The following is a 21,557-nucleotide window of genomic DNA, read 5'->3' as shown; positions in this document are numbered from 1 at the left end:
AACTTTTTATTATGGAATGTAAGTATCTGAAATATATCCTCCAAGGGTACCAAAATACAAAACTGTTGTGTCTTGAAGAGTATTTAGGAGTTAAAGACTGTACTGTATATATAAACTTAATATCCTTTGTTTAATTTGAGTAAAAAAGGTCAAATGTGAGAAATTGTCTAAATTAAGGCTTGGCCAAGTTTCAACAGTGGCAGGTGTGCGTATGTGTATTTTAGTTTAGTGTGTGCTGGTCTACCTACATGGCAACAGTAGTCGACAAAACATAATGGACTATATTGTTACTATGACTACTGACAATCATTCAAAAATCCAGACAGTATTGTAAGTAGCCTGGTGTTTTGGGGATGGAAGGATAATATTCACAAATTAGCAATATTGCTTTCACTTTTGACTGAAACTTTCAAATGTTTCACGTTGAAGGAGAAGTCTGGTGATATTCTATATGTTTCTTATTGTCAACAAATCCCATGAAAAGAAACAAACCAACAATACGTGTGGTCTCTAAAGCCTGATATAAAGTAGTTTTTTTCACTGTGCCAACGGCCTCCGTTGTTTACAAAAAATACATCAATGAACCACACTGCTGCATTGGATTGCATGAATCTTCCTTACTATGAATATAGCCACTGCAGTTTAGTTTTCCCTGCTGCTGTGAAAACTCACTAGAACACCAAATGTGTATTAGTCTACAGCTGAAAATAGTCCCCAACAACACTATTTACTCCTGTTTTAGTAGTGATTGCTAAAAACTACAGTGCCTTATGTTGTTTTTTTACTGAGCCTTTTAGTACAAATTAAACAATATATTTAAGGCCTGTTTTTTAGGGTGTATGTCTTCAATTGGCTTTGGACTGAGAGCCACAGGCAGGCTGGGCAAGTCGGAAAATACTAAGACAGTAACGCATTGTAACGCAATAACAAAAATATTGAATAATACCAACCTTATCCTTACAAAAAAAGACTGAATTCCCCATTGACATTGACTTACAGTGCAATTTTAGACTGAAACATTTCATAGTAATCCTCCACTTTCTCTCTTTCTCTACCTCATGTATTTTCCGAGAAAAGCTGAAAACCAACATCAAAAATCATCATGCACAGTCAAAAGTGTAATTAGTAAAGTGAGCTCAAGGTTCACCTTTTTCATGTTGTTTTCATGTAGTTTAACTTGGAGTTTTCAGATCCATACATGTTAAATAATAGTAATAATTATGAAGACTAACCTCAGCTTGAATGTACTGGGTTTATGTCCACTGTGATACACTCTCTGAGACAAACAGCACACCCTAGTGGCTACCTACTGTACTGCAGCTTCTCTTTCCCACCTACTATTTATGGTCCCTTTGTTTTCATGAGTGTGTGCAGCAATATGGGTGTCAGCTGCCATTTGAGATGCAGTGCTTGCTATGGATTTTACTGATACCCACATACACCCCACATTATTGTAAAGGAAGGAGAAGGGATTGAAGAGGAGCAAGCAGGGAAAGGAAAGGGGACACGAGAGAGATAGAGGTCTGTTTACAGCAGATGAGGGTGAGAGAGGAAGGGGAGGCTCGGAGGACAGTGACCAGCTGCATGCAGATTTACAGAGGATGCCTCAGAAAAAAACGTCTGCCTGGAAAGAGAGACACACAGAGAAACAGAAAATAAGAGCAACAGTCAGATTCATTTGAGAGAAACAGGGAGAGCGAGACAGCCGCCAGTGAGTCATGCTAACATTGCCAGAAGGAACACGTCTTGAATCATTTTATTTCTTGTGTCTTCACTGAGAGCTAGCTGTGTTTGGAAACTGCATGGAACACTCTGGGGCCATATTTACACTTTATAGGATGTAAACTTTGACAGCTCTGTGCAAAACTTGCTTTGCACCATATAACATAGCACTTCTGAGTCTGCGGGTTGAGTGTTTTATAGTGTCAGCACTTTACAGATTACTAGCTTTACCTAAAGAAGAAAATGATATGGGTTTGAATTAAATTACAGCACCAGTTCTGCAAATTAGGTCTTACATTTCCAAATTAATTTACTGATGTAACGGTGACAAGTGGTGTTGAATATTATTAACTTGAACATACGTACATGAAAATTTAACCAAAATAAAGCCTGTAAAAGTAAAAACCCAGAGTTGGTTATGATTTAATTCCCCTTTCTCATATGGGGTCTTTCCCAGAGAAATAATTATATGTTACTATATAATCTTTAACCCTCGGCTGGGATTTATAAAAAATAAATAAATAAGAGTGCCAAGACAGATGCTCAGTGAGTGTAGTTATTTTTAGTGTGGAAGGCCCCACAAATAAAAACTCCTGTACAGCACCTGATAGCCAAGACACAATAACCTCTAAAGTCATAATGATGTTTCATAAGACAGGGTCTGCTCCATATCCAATAAATCTATTCTATAAAAGTATACATTATATTAGAAAAAATTATTCAAGTAATGTTGGCTGAGCAGCAGGGCTGTTTTATTTAATGCCCAGGGGTCCGTTTCAACACTGCAACTTGCAACATTATGATTATTTCTTTTCTGGTTATTTTTTACATGTTTTAATAATCAAAACAAATGTCAAACTTGCGATTCCATTCAGGTATGTAGCATGCAGGAGCCCTGTAGGAGTCACACATTATTTGCAACTTGCAATCAATCATGTGTGGGATTTGTGAGTCCTCATGTAAGCAGTTCATGAAATAGCTTTTGTGACTCACATATCTATAGAACGGCAAGGTCTTCAGCTTTCCATCGGTGCATTTCTCTTTTCATTAGCAGTACAATTGACAGAGATATCCCTGGATGAAGTTCAGGGTCACCGGTGTGATACTGAACTTTGTTTGGTAGAACTTTGGGTTGTTTTGTTAACTAGCCATCAGTTAGCTAGCATATCAGCATGATATATGCCCAACTCAAGGTATAGGTTGTAATCAGTTGCTCCTATGATCAGATATGATTGGTTAGGTTTTTTCTCTCTCTCTAGTCACTCCAATTGCTAGCAAAAGAGGTCAGGTCTCTAAATCACACTTGGAGCATATACATGAACTTTTATAAAGCAAATTCTACAAACATGTAAAAATGTGAGTTCTGTTGCATACAATTAATCGCTTATTTATAATTTTTAGTAAAGGTACAGTACTATTTTCTTACCAAAGATGCAGTTATATGCAAGCCACCACTCCATTTGTCCTCTCTGTCTCCATGCAGCCACGAGGAGGCTGATAGTGGGATAGTACTACATGTTTCACAGCCATCAGACAATACTGATTTGTATTGTTAATTCAGATGTTCTTGTGCTAGCTGTTTCTGTGGTGCAAAGTCTTAAATTAGGTTCAGAACTTTGGCTTGCATTCGGAAGACAAACATTTTACAGACCCTGCAGCACATGATATTTTGAAAGGGCCTTGGATCTGAAAAGGCATGTGCACTCCCATTGTTCCATGCTCACACTGGGTATGTCCAGCTTTGTTGGTCATAGCCGTTTTCTATATTATACAACTCTACAAAATGTACATATTTTTAAAAAAGCAATGGGAGTGAATAGAGAAAGAATTATAGCTGCTCCACAACAATGGTCGGGGCAGAGCATTCTGAGCAGGAAAAGAAAAAGGCGGTGGATGGAGAAGAGGAGAAAAATGGCTTGATTTTTGATATACAGTATTTAAAAAAAAAGGTCAATTTGTGGGGGATAGTCTGGAGATGAAATTCCCAGAGTTTGGTGTCAATAGAGCCACAAATGTGGGAGGAGATAGGCTTAAGAAGTTTTGCAGTTTTTGCAAAAAGTAAAGTGATGGACTTGAAAATTGCTAATGGGTAAAAGCAGGCACAAGTTTCTGCTCTATTGGGGCTACAGTTTGACTAAGTTGCAACATTGTAACATGTACGGTTGATTTGTTAGTCTGGAATTTAGGATGGCAATAGCCATTGATGACGATTTTTCCTAGTTGGGCATATATCATGGCTAGATAGCAAAACAACCCAAAGTTCTATCAAAGTTTAGTATCTCTTTAACTGTGGTTAGACCGGTGATCCTAAACTTAATCCAGCAGTATCTCTATTGTACTGCTGATAAAAAGAGAAATGCATTGATGGAAAGCTGAAGACCTTGCCGTTCTGAGTCATTCAAGTTTGAACCTGAAGTGGCCATGCTCCTTTTATTTGGATTCTGGGTTGGGTTAGGGTGTTGCCATTTGAGGCTAGAGTTTTAGGCAATACATGTGTTTATATGTAGTATTGAAGCACATTCTAAAAGCACCCTACTGTATGGTAATTAAAAAAAACTGATCAAAATCATTTATATGATTGTTGTACAACTTTACTCACAGTCACAATGTTTAAATCAACCATTCAAAAGCTTTCAGGTTTTCACAACATTTGGTCATTTATGGATGTAAGTCCATAAGTTTAGTAGAAATAGAACAATTAAAACTAATAACTGATGGAGGAAAGCTGCTCAATGTGATCTGTAGTACAAAGTGGAGGAGTTGTGTTCTTACCTGCTCAGGACTATTAGCTGGCTGAGGTCTCCGGCTGCAGACTGTAGAGTTTGGCTGGGTCCTGATTGTCACAGACGTCAGTTCTGGACACAGAATTCACATTCAGACACATGCTATCCAGCACACCAGAATCCAGGTGGCCGCAGCACCATCACCAGATTCATCAGCAGCAGCAGCATCCACAGCAGCAGCAGTAGCGGTGACAGCAACAAGGGGGCAGCGATGGAGCAGAGAGACACAGCAGTGAGGGAAGCAAATCAGTGAGGTTATACACTAAATGGTCTTAAAACCCAGGAGGGGTCGGTGCATGCAAGGTGAATGTGGCAATGCCATATTTCCACATGTTCTTTGCCTATAACTATTACCAAACATGCTAGAGATATTTAATGAATTACTTCTCACTCTACTTTTGCCATTAATTCTGAGATTTTTGAGACAGCTGATTATCTCCTATTAAAATATTTCAGTAGCCTCAGTTGAAGCGTGTGTTTTGCAGTGATTAAAGAGCAGAGGTGTCAATTCCAGGTCCAGAGAGTAAAAGTCCTGCCATGTGTTTATTCCACCAATGAACTCAGCCAGCTGATTTTACTAATTAGCAGCTGATTTCACTAATTAGTAGTGAAATCAGCTGGCTGAGTTCATTGGTGGAATAAACACATGGCAGGACTTTTACTTTCTGGACCTGGAATTGACACCTCTGTTAAAGAGGGTGCAGCAGTCTTACCTGTTGTCATTGATATCTGTGGTGTTTCCTGCGGACAGAAAGAGGTGCATAAGGAGGCAGGCAGGTGCACAGTGAGAGGGTTGTGGTGGTGTGTAAATTAGAGAAGAAGTGGGTCACAGACACATTTGGGTTTAATTGAAACGGCCCAAAGCCATTGGTGAAAGATGGCTTTTGAACAAGCAGCTGCATAACGTGTTAGTTCTAAATCAACAAGTCGTTATTCACAAATACCTAAATAGGCATTTGTGAATAAGGACTGAGTCATTTAAAAAAAAAGACTCATGATCTGCATTTTACTGATCTTGTGACCCACTCAGCTCTGAGAAGACACATTTTACATTTTACAAGCAACTGAAACTATGTGGTTAAGGTGAGAGACAGATGGTGGTCATGGCCATTAAATCACTGTTCACATACAGTTACATTTGTACAAGTAAAATAAAGTAAAAACAAGTCAAATCATTTTTTTTTAAGTTTAGAAAAGGATGGTGGTGATGGTTTCAAGAAAGCAACGTTGACTGTTTGTTGGAGTCTTTGTACCCTTTGTAACCAACAATCCACCACCACCTTCTGAAGAGCTCGCTCAGTGAATTTATGCTACTAAACATAGGCAAATTCACATTTGAACAAATGACCAATGCTGTTGTTATTCTAGAGAGGTTTTTATTTGCATGACTGCCAGAGCTTGCTTGTCAGAAAAATGTAAACATGATTCATTTTACACTGTTTGAACAAACAACCAATTCTGTCGTGTTTCTGATTAGGACAGTCATTATACTACCAACACAGCTAATAATAACATAACTCTCCCACCCAGAAAAACGTTGTTGCATAAAAGCACAAGGCCCATATTAACTGTCCTCACAGGTCGACCAACAGTGCCATATAACAAAAACTGGACCTTTATGATGGCTCTATTTATAGTTCCTGGATCATTACATTCTGTGGATTATCTGCATGAATATTCCAGGTTTTTTAATGACAAGTGCGATGTCAAATGTCCTCCTACTCCTAGCAGCTACTGTCGAACTACAAGCCTTAGAGGTCTCTGCTTTCCCTGAACCTTCCTGACAGGGATTAATCTCACAAAATATTTACATGGCATTTTATGTGGCAAAACATATTGACCAAATGTATCAAGATGCTTCAGTCTTTTGTCAATCTCCAGATATTAGGAAGTCTATGTGCATTTATTCATTGTTAAGTTTACTTAATTTGTGTGCTTCAGTTTGATAACTTGGCTATTATCAAGGAACCTCATGCGTGACTGGATTATAAAGCTGCTCAGTTTAATCTCTTTGAAAAAAGGTTTGGCAAAAATCTTACCTTTACAGGAGCTGTCAAGGCTACACCTCAACAGACTCAAAGTACATAAAAAAGTAAGACATTCAGGGTCCAGGCCTTGCAGAGATATTTGGTTTTGCATTTCACACTTTCCCATAAGCTCTTATTTAAATTCATGACACTGAGTAGAATTATATCCCAGAGTTAAAATTACTATTAATGGATCAGAAGTAAATTTACCTTCGAGTTTGACTTCAGAATATATTACAGGGCACAAGCACCTTCATTCCAAAAATGCCTTTTGTATATTTTGGGGAAAAATACTAAATAAAATATTGAAAATGAAATAAAACTGATAAAAAAATAAAAAAAATAAAAGGTTTCACAGTAATAATATCCTTAACAGTCCAACTATTTACAAATATCTTGAAATGACTCATAGCATCTGAACAGCTGCTTGTATTAAGCCTGAGTATTTTTGTGCCAAAAAGAGACAAATACTGTATCAGTGTTTTTCGCAGTATGTTCTTGTTGGCAGAGTTAAAAACCCTTTGAAACAGGATCATGAGAAGCAAAAACTAAAGCCAGCATGATTACATTTTTAAGGGGTTCTCTGGAAAACATCACTGATATCTGCTATTTAATAAAAGGCAGGTACTGTTGCAACAGATTGATATGCTGGCTCTGTGACCCAGTTTCTGACTTTTATTGATATGCCTGGAGAATCGAAGAGGGGTGTTGTTGTTACACAAGTCTACAACTGTCATCACTGGGTCAGAGGCTGAGGTGGGCACTACGCCTGTCTGGCCGGCTATCTGTCTGGCTGAGTAATGACACTGCAAGCCTAATCTATCTCCTCCAGAGTCTGCTGCTGATCAGAGCAGACACACAAACATGGAGGTGCAGAAAAGCCTCAAGTAGCAGCAGCAGTATCATGTAATAAACTAAGCGAATTTCCTTAGTGAATTTTTAAGATGAGGCTATATTCCATAAATTTATAGAAGTTTTATCAAAAGGCCGACGACCTATATGAAACCCTTCTCCACGCTCACCAATGGCTCTAAATAACAGTTAAGACTGCTGACTACGAGCCCATTAAATGAAGATTCTGAAAAATTCTTATTATAGCAGTAGGGCAATCACTGTAAACCTTTTTTACAGCCACCATTCTGTAAGACTATATAAAACAACATTCAAACATAACAGCCGGTATGATAGTATAATGGCAACCACTAAAAAATAAGAGGGAATGGAATTTACCCCCGCTGATCTTGATTATAATATTTCAAATTATCTTAACAGGCGTCATCTGAAGAGGGCTCACCATTTTCTGAATCAAGCATCTCTGCAGTGTTCTTGTCTCCTTGGCTTGGTGGTTCAGCTGGAAGGCTGCAAACAAGAGGAAAGAGATGTTTATGCAAACGTACCTGTGGGATTTGTGTTTCAAAATCTTGATCTCTAGATCGATATGGTCGGTATGATAAGTAAAAAAAAAAAAGTTATAAAAAAAAATAACTTAAATGATCACTCAGTCACTAAAATTCCTGGAGATTGGAAATCCGCAGCAGTCGTCCCTCTCTTCGAAGGGGGAAGACACCCTCGACCCAAACTGCTATAGACCCATATCTATCTTGCCCTGTCTTTCGAAAGTCTTCGAAAGCTTAGTCAATAAACAGATCACCTACCATCTCGAATCCCACTGTGTCCTTTTCGCCATACAATCTGGCTTCTGTGCTGGTGATGGCTGCACCACAGCCACCCTCAAGGTCATAAACAACATCACAGTTGCCATCGACAAAAAGTATTACTGTGCAGCCGTTTACATTGATCTGTCCAAGGAATTTTACTCTGTTAACCATCATATTCTCATCGACAGACTCAACAAGCTTGGGTTTTCCCATGACTGCCTCGCGTGGTTCAGTAACCACTTTTCTGATAGGGTCCAGTGCGTTAAATCTGAGGGCCTGTTGTCTGGACCTAAGACTGTTTTCATGGGGGTGCCACAAGGTTCGATTCTCGGACCGACACTTTTCTCCCTTTACATCAGTGACGTAGCTCTTGCTGCAGGGCCCTCACAAATCCACCTCTATGCAGACAACACCATCCTGTACACATCTGGCCCCTCACTCACGCTGCCAAACTCATTTTGGTGAAAATGACAAGCTTACCAATTCTCGATTTCAGGGATGTTATTTACAGAATCGCCTCAAACTGTCTCCTAAAAACATTGGATGTTCTCTATCACAGTGCCCTACGTTTTGTGACCAGAGCCCATTATAAAACCCACCACTGCAAACTCTATGCTTTAATTGGCTCGCCCTCGTTACACACTCGACACCTAACCCACTATTACCAACTAATTTACAAGTCCGTGCTAGGCAAAGCCCCGCTGTACCTACGCTCACTGGTCACTAAAGCTTTACCCACCCGCAGCCTTTGCTCAAGCAGTTACATTTCCTTGGTCACTCCAAAAGCCCACACCTACTGTATACTGTGTTATTACTGATCTTGATTACTACCTAGGCCACACTTTGCTCTAACTGTACTCTGACTCTTTACTTCATCTCAGCATTTATATAGACAGTCTATTCTTGCATATTGTATAATTCCTGATCTACATCATTTAATAGACCGCAACTTGCACTAACTGTATATTGACTCTTCACTACACTTCAGCATTTATCTAGACTGTCTATTCATATACATTGTGTTATAACTGATCTACTTCACTAACTAGACCACTAGACTAACTGTTTATTGACTCTTTACACTATCGACTCTTTACACCATCTCAGCAGTGATATAGACTCTTTGTTCATGTATATTGCATAGCCATCGACTTACTTACACCTCACTACGTGCCAGCATTTGTAATGCCCATTTATTCTGCAGTTTATGTAGCATATTGTATTCTGTATTCTTGTACTGTATTGAATGTGAAACTATTTGTTGTCTTGCACGCCTACGCTTTTCTTGGCCAGGTCGCCGTTGCAAATGAGAACCTGTTCTCAACGGCCTACCTGGTTAAATAAAGGTTAAATAAAAATAAAAATAAAATAAATCAATGTCAAAACAGATTAAAGCAAAATGCGTGTGCTACGCATACATCTACACTACACTGTAGAATGCTGGATTGTTTAAGCTTTTTAAAAGTAGTTTCAAGGCAGATATTATTTGATAGATGCTGTACAATTGTTATTAAAAAAATAATTACTTTTCTCTGAGCGTGAATATTTATTGTTGATCTTAGCAAAAGTAGTTTGACAAAATAATCTTGACTCCAGATCCACTTTCTAGCTGTTTCTGGACAACGCATTCTCAGGTTCTGGAGCATTTAACTGCATTTCACAGTCTTCATCAACAGATTATTTTCATGACAACTGTACTGCAATTGAAAGCTCCCTGAAAAAGCTAGTAAGTGGATCTTGAGTTTAGTAGGCCAAATATGTGTGGTGTCATAAGCACTGGCAGTTTGTTAGTCATGATGTTATTGATTGTGGATTTACTCACATGTTGTCCTGAGCGTTGTTTTGGGAGTTGAGGTGTTTGGTGGGGCTGTTCTGTTTGGAGTTGGTCTCGGGTAACCTGGGCTCACCCTCTGGTGTTGCAGGAGCAGCAGGAGCAGCAGCGTGTTGGTTGTTGCTGTTGTGGAAATCAGCTTTGTAGAAGGCAATGGGGTGATCACTGTAGCCTCGGATGAAGAAGGGATTGGTGGGAGAGCATGCTGGGTAGTGGCCAGCACGCACAGGCTTGGCTGTTAAGGATAAAACAGAATTGATCAATTAATCTATTATCCATAAAAATACAAAAACATCATATTCATACTGCCCTTAAGGGATAGGGCTACACTGTTGTCTGTAGCACAAAATAATAGATTTTAATGTAACTGGAATATATATAAGTCCAAACTTTAGTTTCATGATAGTTTTCTACGTAGACAGAGACCTTGTTTCCATACAGCCAATCAAATCTTACACAAGTACGCAGTAACGTCACTATTCTATCTGCCTGCTATACAACACAAGAGCCACACATTAGGTCTTGTCCTGCACCACTAACAACACGCTCTCTGCCCATGACATGTAGGCTACAGCACTTTGTCTCTTATTAACTACGGTGTAACACCAACACTCTGGCAGCCTGCCAGCTGCTGTCAATCACACACAGACACTGACACTTTCCTCCAGCCAGCTGAAGGAAATTACTATTTCCTCAAAGACCTTTTTTCTTCTTTTAAATTTAATAATGAAAAAACTCTCAACAATACACTAAAAAATACATTGACAAGGGATGACGAAATGTGATTTCAGTTGGATTTTAATATACACCACAATATCACAGCTATTCTCAGTTGCTTTAGTATGATCCTCTAATGAAAATCATTATTCTAAAAACACTCTCAAATCAATAGCTAATTTTCACACAGCAGCATAGGCATCTCTCATTTCTTTCACAGAATTCCAACCCATCAGTGCAATTATCTTCAATAGACACAAAGATGAAGTCTTAAAATTGAGTACACTGCTTTTTTAATACATTGTATTTATCTCAGAAGATCTCATTGTGTAAATTCTTACATGCAAAATATTCCAGCCACATCACACCATTATCCATCTGATATATATATATATATATATATATATATATATATATATATATATAGAGAGAGAGAGAGAGAGAGAGAGAGAGAGAGAGAGAGAGAGAGAGAGAGAGAGAGATATACATATCAATATATATATAAGATATGAAGCAGATTATTAGTGTGGCCAGATAGTGAAGTGTGTTTACGTGTGCAACATAATTTCACTGGACTCATATTGACATATACTTAGACATATGCTGCCTTTGTTTTAGCAATGAGGACGCATTGAAATGCACTGGCTGAATTCACTTAATTTCAACATATGAGTTGGGGCTATTTGCAGGTGTTGTGCTACACAGTATAAACTACTGTGGTGATTGAACTTATTGTTTTGAGAAGAAATTTAAAAAAACATACTCGTATAAACTTTACATGTATATAAACTGAAATGGAAAGGCTTGTAGACATAAAAGCAGTTGTGTGTGATTTGATTGCAGACGGAATTAGATTAGATTCAGCTTCATTGTCATTCCACAGACAAGTACTGAGACAACAAAATGCAGTTGTGAGAATTATAAGGAAGCTATTAATGTCCTAAACAGGAAGGTAATTGTAACACTGGAATATTGCATGTTATCATGCTAATACCCGCAGATCAAATATTAATGGAGGGATGCAATGGATCACTGCCTACCTACAGATTAGAAGGCCATTTTATCTGATTACATAGCTTCTACTGAAATGACACATGCAGCCACATGTGTTACCTATCTGTGCAGCATGGGGCCGGCGGAAGGGATTGCGAGCCCTCATCACATCTTTGATACGCTCCACCTCCTGCTGGTAGTGGTGGCGGTCCTTCATGGCTCCTTCCTTCGCCTCCTTCAGCGCACCCTCCAGCGCCTTAACTCGCTCAGCTGTAGACCGAAGACGTTTCTCCAGTTTTGGAAGCTCACAGCGAAGATCTGCATTGTCACGTACCAGCTGTCACACACACACACACACACACACACACACACACACACACACACACACACACACACACACACACACACACACACACACACACACACACACACACACACACACACACACACACACACACACACACACAAAGTAAGCCCAGGCATTGACTTTTATGTTGAGGAAACATGCTTAACAGCTACCTCAAATTGAAGGCTAGCTCACCTGAAAAATACGGTAAACACACTTTGCACCAAACTGCCAGCTAGCTACTTTGAGTTAACAGTAGTTAAACACAGAGAATCTGCTGCTATGTAATCATCCAAACTAATCCTCATTCTGCAGAGATACTGAGGGTTTAGCGAGCAGGCAAAGGATTCAGGAATTCAATAGACCCACCAGAATTTTTATTGTTTGGTGGTGAGTCATTTTAAAGAAAGAAAACAAAAACCTGGAGGCAGGACTTTCACAGGAGGTGTGTGAATGACAGGCAGACATTACTACATCTGTACAAGGGCAGAGAACCTCATACATAGCCCCAGTGCACTTTCCACTGTCTGTCTTTGGGAGTCTTATCACTTTCCACTGGGAGCTTGCTGATTTATGACCATGACTTTCATCTTCCATTCCCACAGTATCAGCAGGTGGTGGATGGGATGGAGTTTCCCAGCAGTCACTTTAGGATTGGTTTTCTGCCTGACACTGCTGCAGTGCAGCTCTCACCAATCTGCCTGCATGAGTATATGTGCCAGTCAGTACAACGTTTAGAACATCAACACTTAGTCTACTTCTGTAGTCCATTTAGGAATATTAAAAGAAAGGTGTAAAGTGTGTGTGTGTGTGTGTGTGTGTGTTGGCTAATCATTAAGCATGAGGTTGGTTTTGAAAGTTTTTGCGCATCATCTAGCAAAACAGGGAAAGACTGAGCATATTTGTATGCACCTGCATTAGAAATTAATTTGTGTTAATCAAATCTGAGTAACTATTTTATGCTGTGTGCCTTCCTTTTCCTGAAAACAGCGTGGTGTAACACCTCCTGCTGCTCTGTTTTCAAGGAGACTGTCATGTGAAGTTGCAGTAGTAAGATGATTGATGATACTAGCGTTACTTTTGCCCATAGGAAAACAATGACAGCAGTGCACACTGCTATGTATTTTAATTTGACTCGCTCTTTTTGTCCTCCTTACATATTCTATCCAACAAAGAGGTTTCTGCTAAGAGGTTTTGCTGTGCTACGGCACAGTGATAATCAGACTTCCAGGCCAAGGGAAACCAAATGATTTGTCCTAATTTTTAAAGAAACGGTGGACGGGTAAAATGTTATTTTCTGTCTCCTTTAACATAATTTATAGTTTTATATCTGCTGCTCATTGTTACCTGTTTGTGAACTTTTGTAAGCTGGTCCAGGTTGTTTTCAAGAAAGGAAATCTTCTGCTTCTGGGTCATATATCCCCCACTATCATCAGGCTCCATCTGTGCACTCTGTTGACAGAAACAATGGAGATCTTTTACTGTATCTATCATCGCAAATACTGCAGTTTCAAAACTTTAATTTGCATACAGTCTAGGTAGCGCCACATGATTATATGTGAGGAAATAAAGATTTTAAGTGTAATATTGTTAAGCATGTCGTGTGTAGTTGAGTTGTGTCTTGCTTACCTTTCTAACTCGAGATGTGAGGTCTTGAACAAAAAGCTTGCGGAGGTTGTGCAGGGTGTAGAGCTCACGAGCCTTCAGTATGAAGAGAGAGGGGAAATAGTGCCGTTAAAGCAGTTAGAGAGTATTTAGTGGATCAGTAGCCTCTGAGGGAGCCAAGTGAATCGTGACAGCAAATAATGACTTACAACAGTCTCCTCCAGCCCTTTGAGGTCCCGCTTTGACTGTTCATGCCGCTCATGGAGAAATCTATAGATACACAGGTAGATAGTCAGACAGATTTTTACCTCAAATGAGTACCACGTTCTTGACAGAATACTTCATGAATAAAGAACAAAGCATAGACTGGCTGCCCCAACGTGGGATGTTTCTCCTCTGCAATCTGATGCAATACGCTGCTAAGGTCAGTGCAGAAAGAGGGCCTATTAGCAGACAGCTGCTTCTTTATTGCAAATCTCCATAAGGGAGTAAAGAGTAAAGAGTTACACAGAAAAAAAGAGAGAAAGAGGTATAGAGATAGTAAAAGGGTTAATTTTAGCCACAAACTGTATGACATGTACTGTAAATAAGATGAAAGAACTGCAGAGCAAGAGGAAAACAAATAGACAAAGGGAAGAGACATGACAGAGAGAAATGGAAGACGTGAATCCAAAGAGGCAGCTCGCCCCCGGGCCTCCATATGGTTTGAAAAGTGTTTGAAAGCTGGCCAGGACAGTAAAGCAGAGACTCACGTCAGTTCCTCCAGCTGCCGGCTCTTGTGATGCTCTTGGCTCCTGAGACGTTCAAAGTCACAGTGCAGTTGCTCCAACTCCAGCTGCTGCTTCTGGTTACAACTGAAAATGGTGAATAATGGCTCATCAGGGATTCAATGGATAGGTTCAAAATGTTTTAATAAAACGTAACTTGTTTCTCTCTCCTAAAGGAAGTCTAAGAATTTAGCGTGTTGGTGAAATGCTAAAAATGTGAATCTGTAATACAATTAATGCAATCTGGAAGTATAGGTCAGCTCCACAAAATCACATTTGGAAACCTTCCCTTTTTTATTTAACTTCTATTAACTTAATGCCCATTTTAGATTTGTACTACTACTGTCTTAGCTATTTTACATTAGATATCAGAGAGGTTTAATAGTGTTTTTTTTTTACCTGGTAAAGGAATGCTATTTAATAGGATTATTACTTGTATTGTGATTTTGGCCTTGGAGTAGCTTGACAGCCAACTCACTGTCACATGAGAAAAATCAATTGTCTTTTCTGAGTCTGAGGAGAGATACCATTTTTGTATGCAGGGTAAGGATGTATTTTTTCCTTAAAGTCACATCTGAGCTGTATAGCAAGACAGGCATTTGGGCTGAGTGGGCCAAGTGCATCATCAGGTAAAAACTGCCAATTTACATTGAGGTACAGATATTTCTTGTTTTTAAAACAAAAGTGGCATTTCATTTGGCAAAAAACTGCACATCTGTACATGCCACTGAGTGTCCCATCAATTTAAACCATTTTCTGATCCCCTGTTCTGATCATTAGAAGAACATTTATTGTATATACCCACTTTTCCCGCTCTGCTTCAAGGATCTGAAGGGCTAAACTGCTCCTATTAGCTTTCTACCCCACTGACATCCCTCCATCAATCCATTTTTCAAGCTGCTTATCCAAATCACGTCATGCTAGCAGCACAAGCAGAGCAGCCCCAAATGTGTTTTCATTCAGAAAATCTCTGTAGCTGCTCCTTGGGTGTTAGCAGACACTGCCCAGGCCTGCTGGGAAATGTACTTTAGTTCCTTAAGAGGGTCTGCCCTGCAATCTGCTCCCAGACGGTCATGTCTGGTACAGAACGTCTTCGTAATGAGGAACCTGAAAGGGCATGTTTTCAAACAAGCCCAGTGGCTCCTTACAGTAGGGTTCAGCAGCAACTTGGCTCTAAAGTCCTCCCACGCTGCAGTTTCCTCAACATATCAGCCACCCACACATATTGAATTCAGCCCCTTATGCAGCTAGATCCAGGCTTAAGACTTTTTTGAGAACTCAACTACTGAGACGATGTATCCCCAATTTTAGCATTTGCACACTGCTTATGAGGATAGAATTGAATTTCAGATTTGAGCCCACAGACAGTTGAAAGAGTGGGTAAGCTGTCTGCTTCTGGAACCATGTACGACCTGCATTGTATAGTGCCACACAGTCCAGTCTCAAAGACAGAAGTAAATATGCCTTCTCCATGACATTTTTCTGTCCTTGATTGATTGATCTTTTACTCATGTACAAGTTAAGTTAAGTTCTAAAGTCCTAAGTGGACTCTTGATTTAGAAAGCCTGATTCAGTATATCGGAGGAGGTTAAGAATTATAAATAAGCACTGACTCGGTTAAGTCATCGATGATCTTCTGCTTCTCATTCATCTCGTCTCGCAGGCGGCCAAGCTGTTTGCTGTGCGACTCACGGTGTGACTCCATCTGCTGCTCCAAAGCCATCTGAGGTATGGGCAACAAGAGGGGGTGAGAGACATACATATACAGTATAATAAGAGAGAGAGAAAGAGAGAGAGAGCGTTCCGAGGGGTGGAAACAAAAGGAAAACTAAATGATTAAATAACGAGAGAATAGAATTACACACACCAGTGCACATGTGGACATAGAAGGCCACATGGGCATTAAACACACACGCAGAGCAGGCTGTGTCATACGCTGCCACTGAGTATGAAGTGAGACAAGGATATTGAAACTGGTATGTGTCAAACACACTGACATGCAAAAACAAACCTCATGAACATGTGCACAAATACAGCACAGGGCAGATAATAAAAAAATACAAATACTGCCAACCATACAGGTGTTGCATATTTACTTACAGGCTGGATTACCAGCTGGGCAAAGCGAACAAATGCCCCGGCGCCCCAGCCCTCCACTGGCCTCAAAAGCCTAAGCTTCACTGTGTGTCAGTTGCTTTTAGGTTTTTTGATGTTGTATTTTGATATTGTTTGGGACTAAAGATGAGACTTACCTTTATTGATCCCCAGAGGGGAAAATTCAGGAGGAGACATTCAGAATTTGCACCACTAAAGTACAACATGAACTGGATCCTGCACTCCCTTATCTGAAAAGGGGCCTTTTCGTGTATCAAATTATTATTATTTCAGAGTATATTGTGCACATGGTAAATTTTCCTAAATAAAGTTGTCGTTCATCAAGTTACTACAAACTAACTGACATACAGAAAACCAGAAGCCTGGTAGTATTCCAGTATACTGGTGTGTTTCTTTGCAAAATACAATAAAGCTGCTGGCTTTAGTGCACTTTGTACACCAGGAGCTTGGAGGTAACAGAGGCTCAATAGCAAATGTTTGACCTGGGGCCCCCAAAAAGGTTAATCCGGGCATCTTAGTGCTGAAACGATTTGTCGAAAATTTGATTATCGATTAATTCATTTATCAATGAAAAATACCTAACATTGTTTTCAACATCTCAAATGTGAGGATTTGCTTCTTTTCTCTATTTTGTTTCACTGTAAATGAAATATTTTTGGATTTTGGACTGTTGCCTTGACATAAGGTATTTCAAGATCTAGCATTAGGCTCTGGCAAACTGTGATGGGCATATTTTTTGAAATTCTTATGACATTGAAGGAATAGATCAACATTATGGGAAATTTCTTTCTTGCCAAAAGCTAGATGACAAAATTGATACTTAGCATAAACACTGGAAATGGGGAAAGTGTTAGCCCGGCTCTGTCCAAAGATAACAAAATATGTCTACCAGCACCTCTTAAGTTCACTAATTAGGAATTAATATCATGCTTGATTAAAATGTCAAATTGGCTGAGACAAAGTTGCAAGGCAGCGAGCAAACAAGACTCCAGGAAGTCATGTGTCCCGACCAATAAACAGTTAGACACATAAACCTCCCTGTTAAATAGCAAATTTTACATTACAATTTTGTTACCTTGGACTGAACCAGGCTAACGGTTTCCAGTCTTTATGCTAAGCTAAGCTAACTGGCTGCTGACTCCAGCTTCATATTTATCATACAGATGTGTGAGTGGCATGGATCTTCTCATCTAACCATCAGGAAAATAAGCAAATAAGCATATTTCCCAAAATATCAAACGATCTTTTAAAACAAGTTGACAGATTCATCTATAATGGTAAATAACTGTTAGTTGCAGCCCTTATGACCAGACTCATGATCTGATGTACAAGCACAGACACGGTATGCTGCTGACACATGAATGCACACACACACACACACACACACACACACACACACACACACACACACACACACACACACACACACACACACACACACACACACCTGCAGTTAGCTGAGTGCTAAGGCTGTGTGAGAAACTCGCTGTAGTCATGGTTACCTTTATATAACAGGAATCCTGGACAGACGACAGATTCTCCCCGCTGGTCACCTGTGACATGCTCTCTGAAACAAACACACAAATTTAAGAGAATGGCAGTGAGAGAAACCAAAAGAGACAGAGAGAGAGAGAAAAAAACAAGTGGAAGAGAAAAGCAGGCAGTGAAAGATACTGATGTAGATGAAAGAAGTGACAGTGACCTGACTTTGACAGCACAGCAGTACCATCGCTTCATGTTGACAGCGAGGTCAGTGTGATCTAAATCATGCCTCAGGTGTAATAATATCTATTATTGAAAATGACAGTTATATCAGGCTGATCTGATCTGTTATTAACTCATTGCTGTTCCTGGTGTCTGATGATGAAATAATCGAGCTCTCTACCTTGCAGCAGGCTGTGTGATCAACACGACCTGCAGCACTTTGTATTTATTTACTTCTGTAATGACTCGGGGACCGCTTGGCTCAGGTGTGGAGTAAGTCCAAAATTGATTTCCCTGCCCTAAAATCCTTCAGTTATTTAATGCAGTTCTGTGGGAACTCCTCAGTAAGAGTGACTTGAGAATTGTGTCCTGGGAGTTTCTGCAGTTAGATGGACCTCGCACAAATTTCAAATGTACCATTAATCTATATGTGCTGGTGCTGTAAATATCTTTGGGAGCCTAAGCTGTCGGTCAGTGTTTACCCTGGTTTTTCTTATTCTTGACAGGACAAAAAGACCTCTGGCACAGACTAAAACTCTCAATTGAAGCCAATAAAATTGTTTTAAGTGGCACTTCCTCCCAGTTCCAGTTGGGTGGCACTTTTCTTGTTTTTTTATGTTTTACTTTGTCCAGACATTGTAATGTTTCGCTGTGTCAGAACATTAACCTTATATTCGACTTTGGCTTCTAACGTCAGCAATTTAGCTTAAGATTTACAATGTAGCTCAATCAACATATTGTCCTTCACTGTGCAGTGAGTAAGAAAGTCTCAGATCATCATTTATCATTTTATTTCCTTAAGCACAATGTCATCTTAAAAACGTGTGCTCTCTATTGCAGTATGTTTGGATTTATTGAGCATAGATCTATTTTGCTGACTGTTTTGAATGGATTTGCTCTTGGAGCTTTGTATTTTGTGTGATTTAGCAACTATAAATCTGTTGTTTTGCTTGTCTGACCACATTGATATTTCCCTTCTTTCCTAAGAGTCTGAATACATATTAAACACTTTCACTGTTCCTGGTTTGTTATTTCGATCACGTAGGTAAAATATTTAGACCTGAGCCCGGAGCAAAGACATTTTTATTACAAATACAGAACCTGTACATTTTATATGTGCTGCACTGACCGTGTTTATTCACTATTGATCCTTACGTTAGCATTTAGCTCAAAGCACCGCTGTGCTGAAGTAAAGCCAAGAATGCATGTAGATGTACGTCTTGTTTGTTGGCTGGGTGACTACATTGAGGAAGCCACTGTTGTACTTCAATTATGGTGGATTTAATTTACTATATTGATACATTACATTAGTCTACCTTGAGCTTGGAGTTTGGCCAACTCCTCGCTCAGAGAGTCATAGCTGTCCTCCAGCTTCCTCCTCTTCAGCTCCACATTATGCATGTAGTCCGTCAGAGAGCGGATCTTTGCCTCGTGCTGAAAGTCAGAACACAGCGTCTCAGATGCAGAAAGTATACTGATGAGCATAGGACTTCGACCCAAGACAACACTCTACACCAGGGATAAAACATACTTTTTACTCACTGTAAAATGGATATGATCTACATTGAATATTTATGATGTTTCAAAATTCATTAGGGAAATTAATTTAAACACCAACAGCAAAACTCACAGCATGATGGCTTCAGTCAACCACATCAACACAAAAAATACAAAACATGCAATCCTTTGAAAGAATCAGGACAGTTTGCACAATTAAAGCTTCTGATGTGTTGTTGCCACAAACAGTTGAGTGACGTTTCGAGCACACTGCTCTTCATCAGAGTAATTAATATCAAACAAAGGCCCACGTTAGTATTTGTGATGTTAATTAGTTTGATGAAGACGAGTGCGCTTGAAACGTCGATCACTCATTTGTGGTGATGATTAAAATTTTGCACTGGGAGGTTTCAGTGTAGATTGTCCTACTTTTTCCACATCAACACCAAAAGTTCCTGCTGGAGTGACAGACGTACTAACCTTTTTCCGACACAGGATGTTTTCAGATGTTGCTAATTCCTCCATTAGTCCCTCACCTGTGAAATTAGGAGGTGACATGAGGACAGCTCTCTGCCCGTTTCCTCCATCTTGCGGTGACAATCCATCTGAAGGTTCTCCAAGTGGCGGCAGCGCTTCACCATTGACTTCACCTCTGACTTTATCTTACTGATGTAGAGCCGGGCCACTGTGAACTCCTCCTCGATCGCACCAGTGATCTCCATGGGCTGGAGACAAATGAGGAAGAGAGGAGGAGAGACTGTTAAATGAATAGTGGAGACGTTTGGTAAAGATTGAGTGGGGAAGATTTAAAGACAGCTGGGAAGTTAAAGAGGGAGGGAGGCATCTTAGAAACTCTTTCTGCCATTTTGTAGGCACATCCATTAGGTAAGAAGTATCATTTAGCAGATGCTGTGCTCAGATGCTCTGAAATGAACTGTGGAGGATACATCCACATATCAAAATCTATCTAAATATTACAGCCAAGATATGTCAGCGGATTTGTCTATTAGAGTACCTATCCTCAGGGTATACATATACTGACTATGTTGTATAATGTGTGGCCCTTCAGCTGGGTCACACACAGCCACAAACACATCAACATTCATGAATTCCCATAGATGTCAAACATGTCAGGTTGTATTAGAGAGAAGAATGTATAAAATTATGCACGAGACATTTTGAATTTTCCACTCTGTCTTGGGTATTAATATTTCACTCAGTGCATGTGTGATAAAGCTTTACTAAAGATCTTGAACAATCAGACACAAAATGTACACATGCATACTGTACAGTACAGGCCAAAAGTTTGGACACACCTTCTCATTCAATGTGTTTCTTTATTTTCATGACTATTTACATTGTAGATTCTCACTGAAGGCATCAAAACTATGAATGAACACATATGGAATCATGTACTTAACAAAAAAGTGTGAAATAACTGAAAACATGTCTTATATTTTAGATTCTTCAAAGTAGCCACCCTTTGCTTTTTTGCTAACTCTGCAAACCCTTGGTGTTCTCTCAATGAGCTTCATGAGGTAGTCACCTGAAATGGTTTTCACTTCACAGGTGTGCTTTGTCAGGGTTAATTAGTGGAATTTTTTTCCTTATTAATAAAAAAAGCAAAGGGTGGCTACTTTGAAGAATCTAAAATATAAGACATGTTTTCAGTTATTTCACACTTTTTTGTTAAGTACATAATTCCATATGTGTTCATTCATAGTTTTGATGCCTTCAGTGAGAATCTACAATGTAAATAGTCATGAAAATAAATAAAGAAATGCATTGAATG

At 39.5% G+C, this 21,557-nt stretch overlaps 1 protein-coding gene across 4 annotated transcripts in view; it reads right to left on the bottom strand.

The window, feature by feature from the left end:
* Positions 1-797: 797 nt before the first annotated feature.
* The window catches only part of kif5ab (kinesin family member 5A, b), a 69,300-nt gene continuing 48,540 nt past the window's right edge, over positions 798-21,557 (bottom strand). Inside the window, exons 16-29 of one of the 4 annotated variants that reach the window (XM_028576141.1) lie at positions 20,302-20,490; positions 19,585-19,702; positions 18,067-18,131; positions 16,063-16,172; positions 14,435-14,536; positions 13,892-13,952; positions 13,707-13,778; positions 13,425-13,529; positions 11,852-12,068; positions 10,013-10,256; positions 7,827-7,891; positions 5,219-5,246; positions 4,495-4,607; positions 798-1,624 (exon numbers count right to left, since the gene is read on the bottom strand). In XM_028576141.1, coding sequence (XP_028431942.1) covers positions 4,508-4,607; positions 5,219-5,246; positions 7,827-7,891; positions 10,013-10,256; positions 11,852-12,068; positions 13,425-13,529; positions 13,707-13,778; positions 13,892-13,952; positions 14,435-14,536; positions 16,063-16,172; positions 18,067-18,131; positions 19,585-19,702; positions 20,302-20,490 — 1,476 coding nt within the window. In that variant the 3' untranslated portion in view covers positions 798-1,624; positions 4,495-4,507. Of the gene's footprint in view, positions 1,625-4,494; positions 4,608-5,218; positions 5,247-7,826; positions 7,892-10,012; positions 10,257-11,851; positions 12,069-12,223; positions 12,779-13,424; positions 13,530-13,706; positions 13,779-13,891; positions 13,953-14,434; positions 14,537-16,062; positions 16,173-18,066; positions 18,132-19,584; positions 19,703-20,301; positions 20,491-21,557 lie in introns of those variants that run through there. The other 3 variants (XR_003692408.1, XR_003692409.1, XM_028576140.1) reach the window with 3 other exon arrangements.

The sequence above is a fragment of the Perca flavescens genome, chromosome 4, assembly GCF_004354835.1.
Source record: "Perca flavescens isolate YP-PL-M2 chromosome 4, PFLA_1.0, whole genome shotgun sequence".
Classification (NCBI taxonomy): Eukaryota; Metazoa; Chordata; class Actinopteri; order Perciformes; family Percidae; genus Perca; species Perca flavescens.
This window is presented reverse-complemented; position numbering and strand designations above follow the sequence as displayed.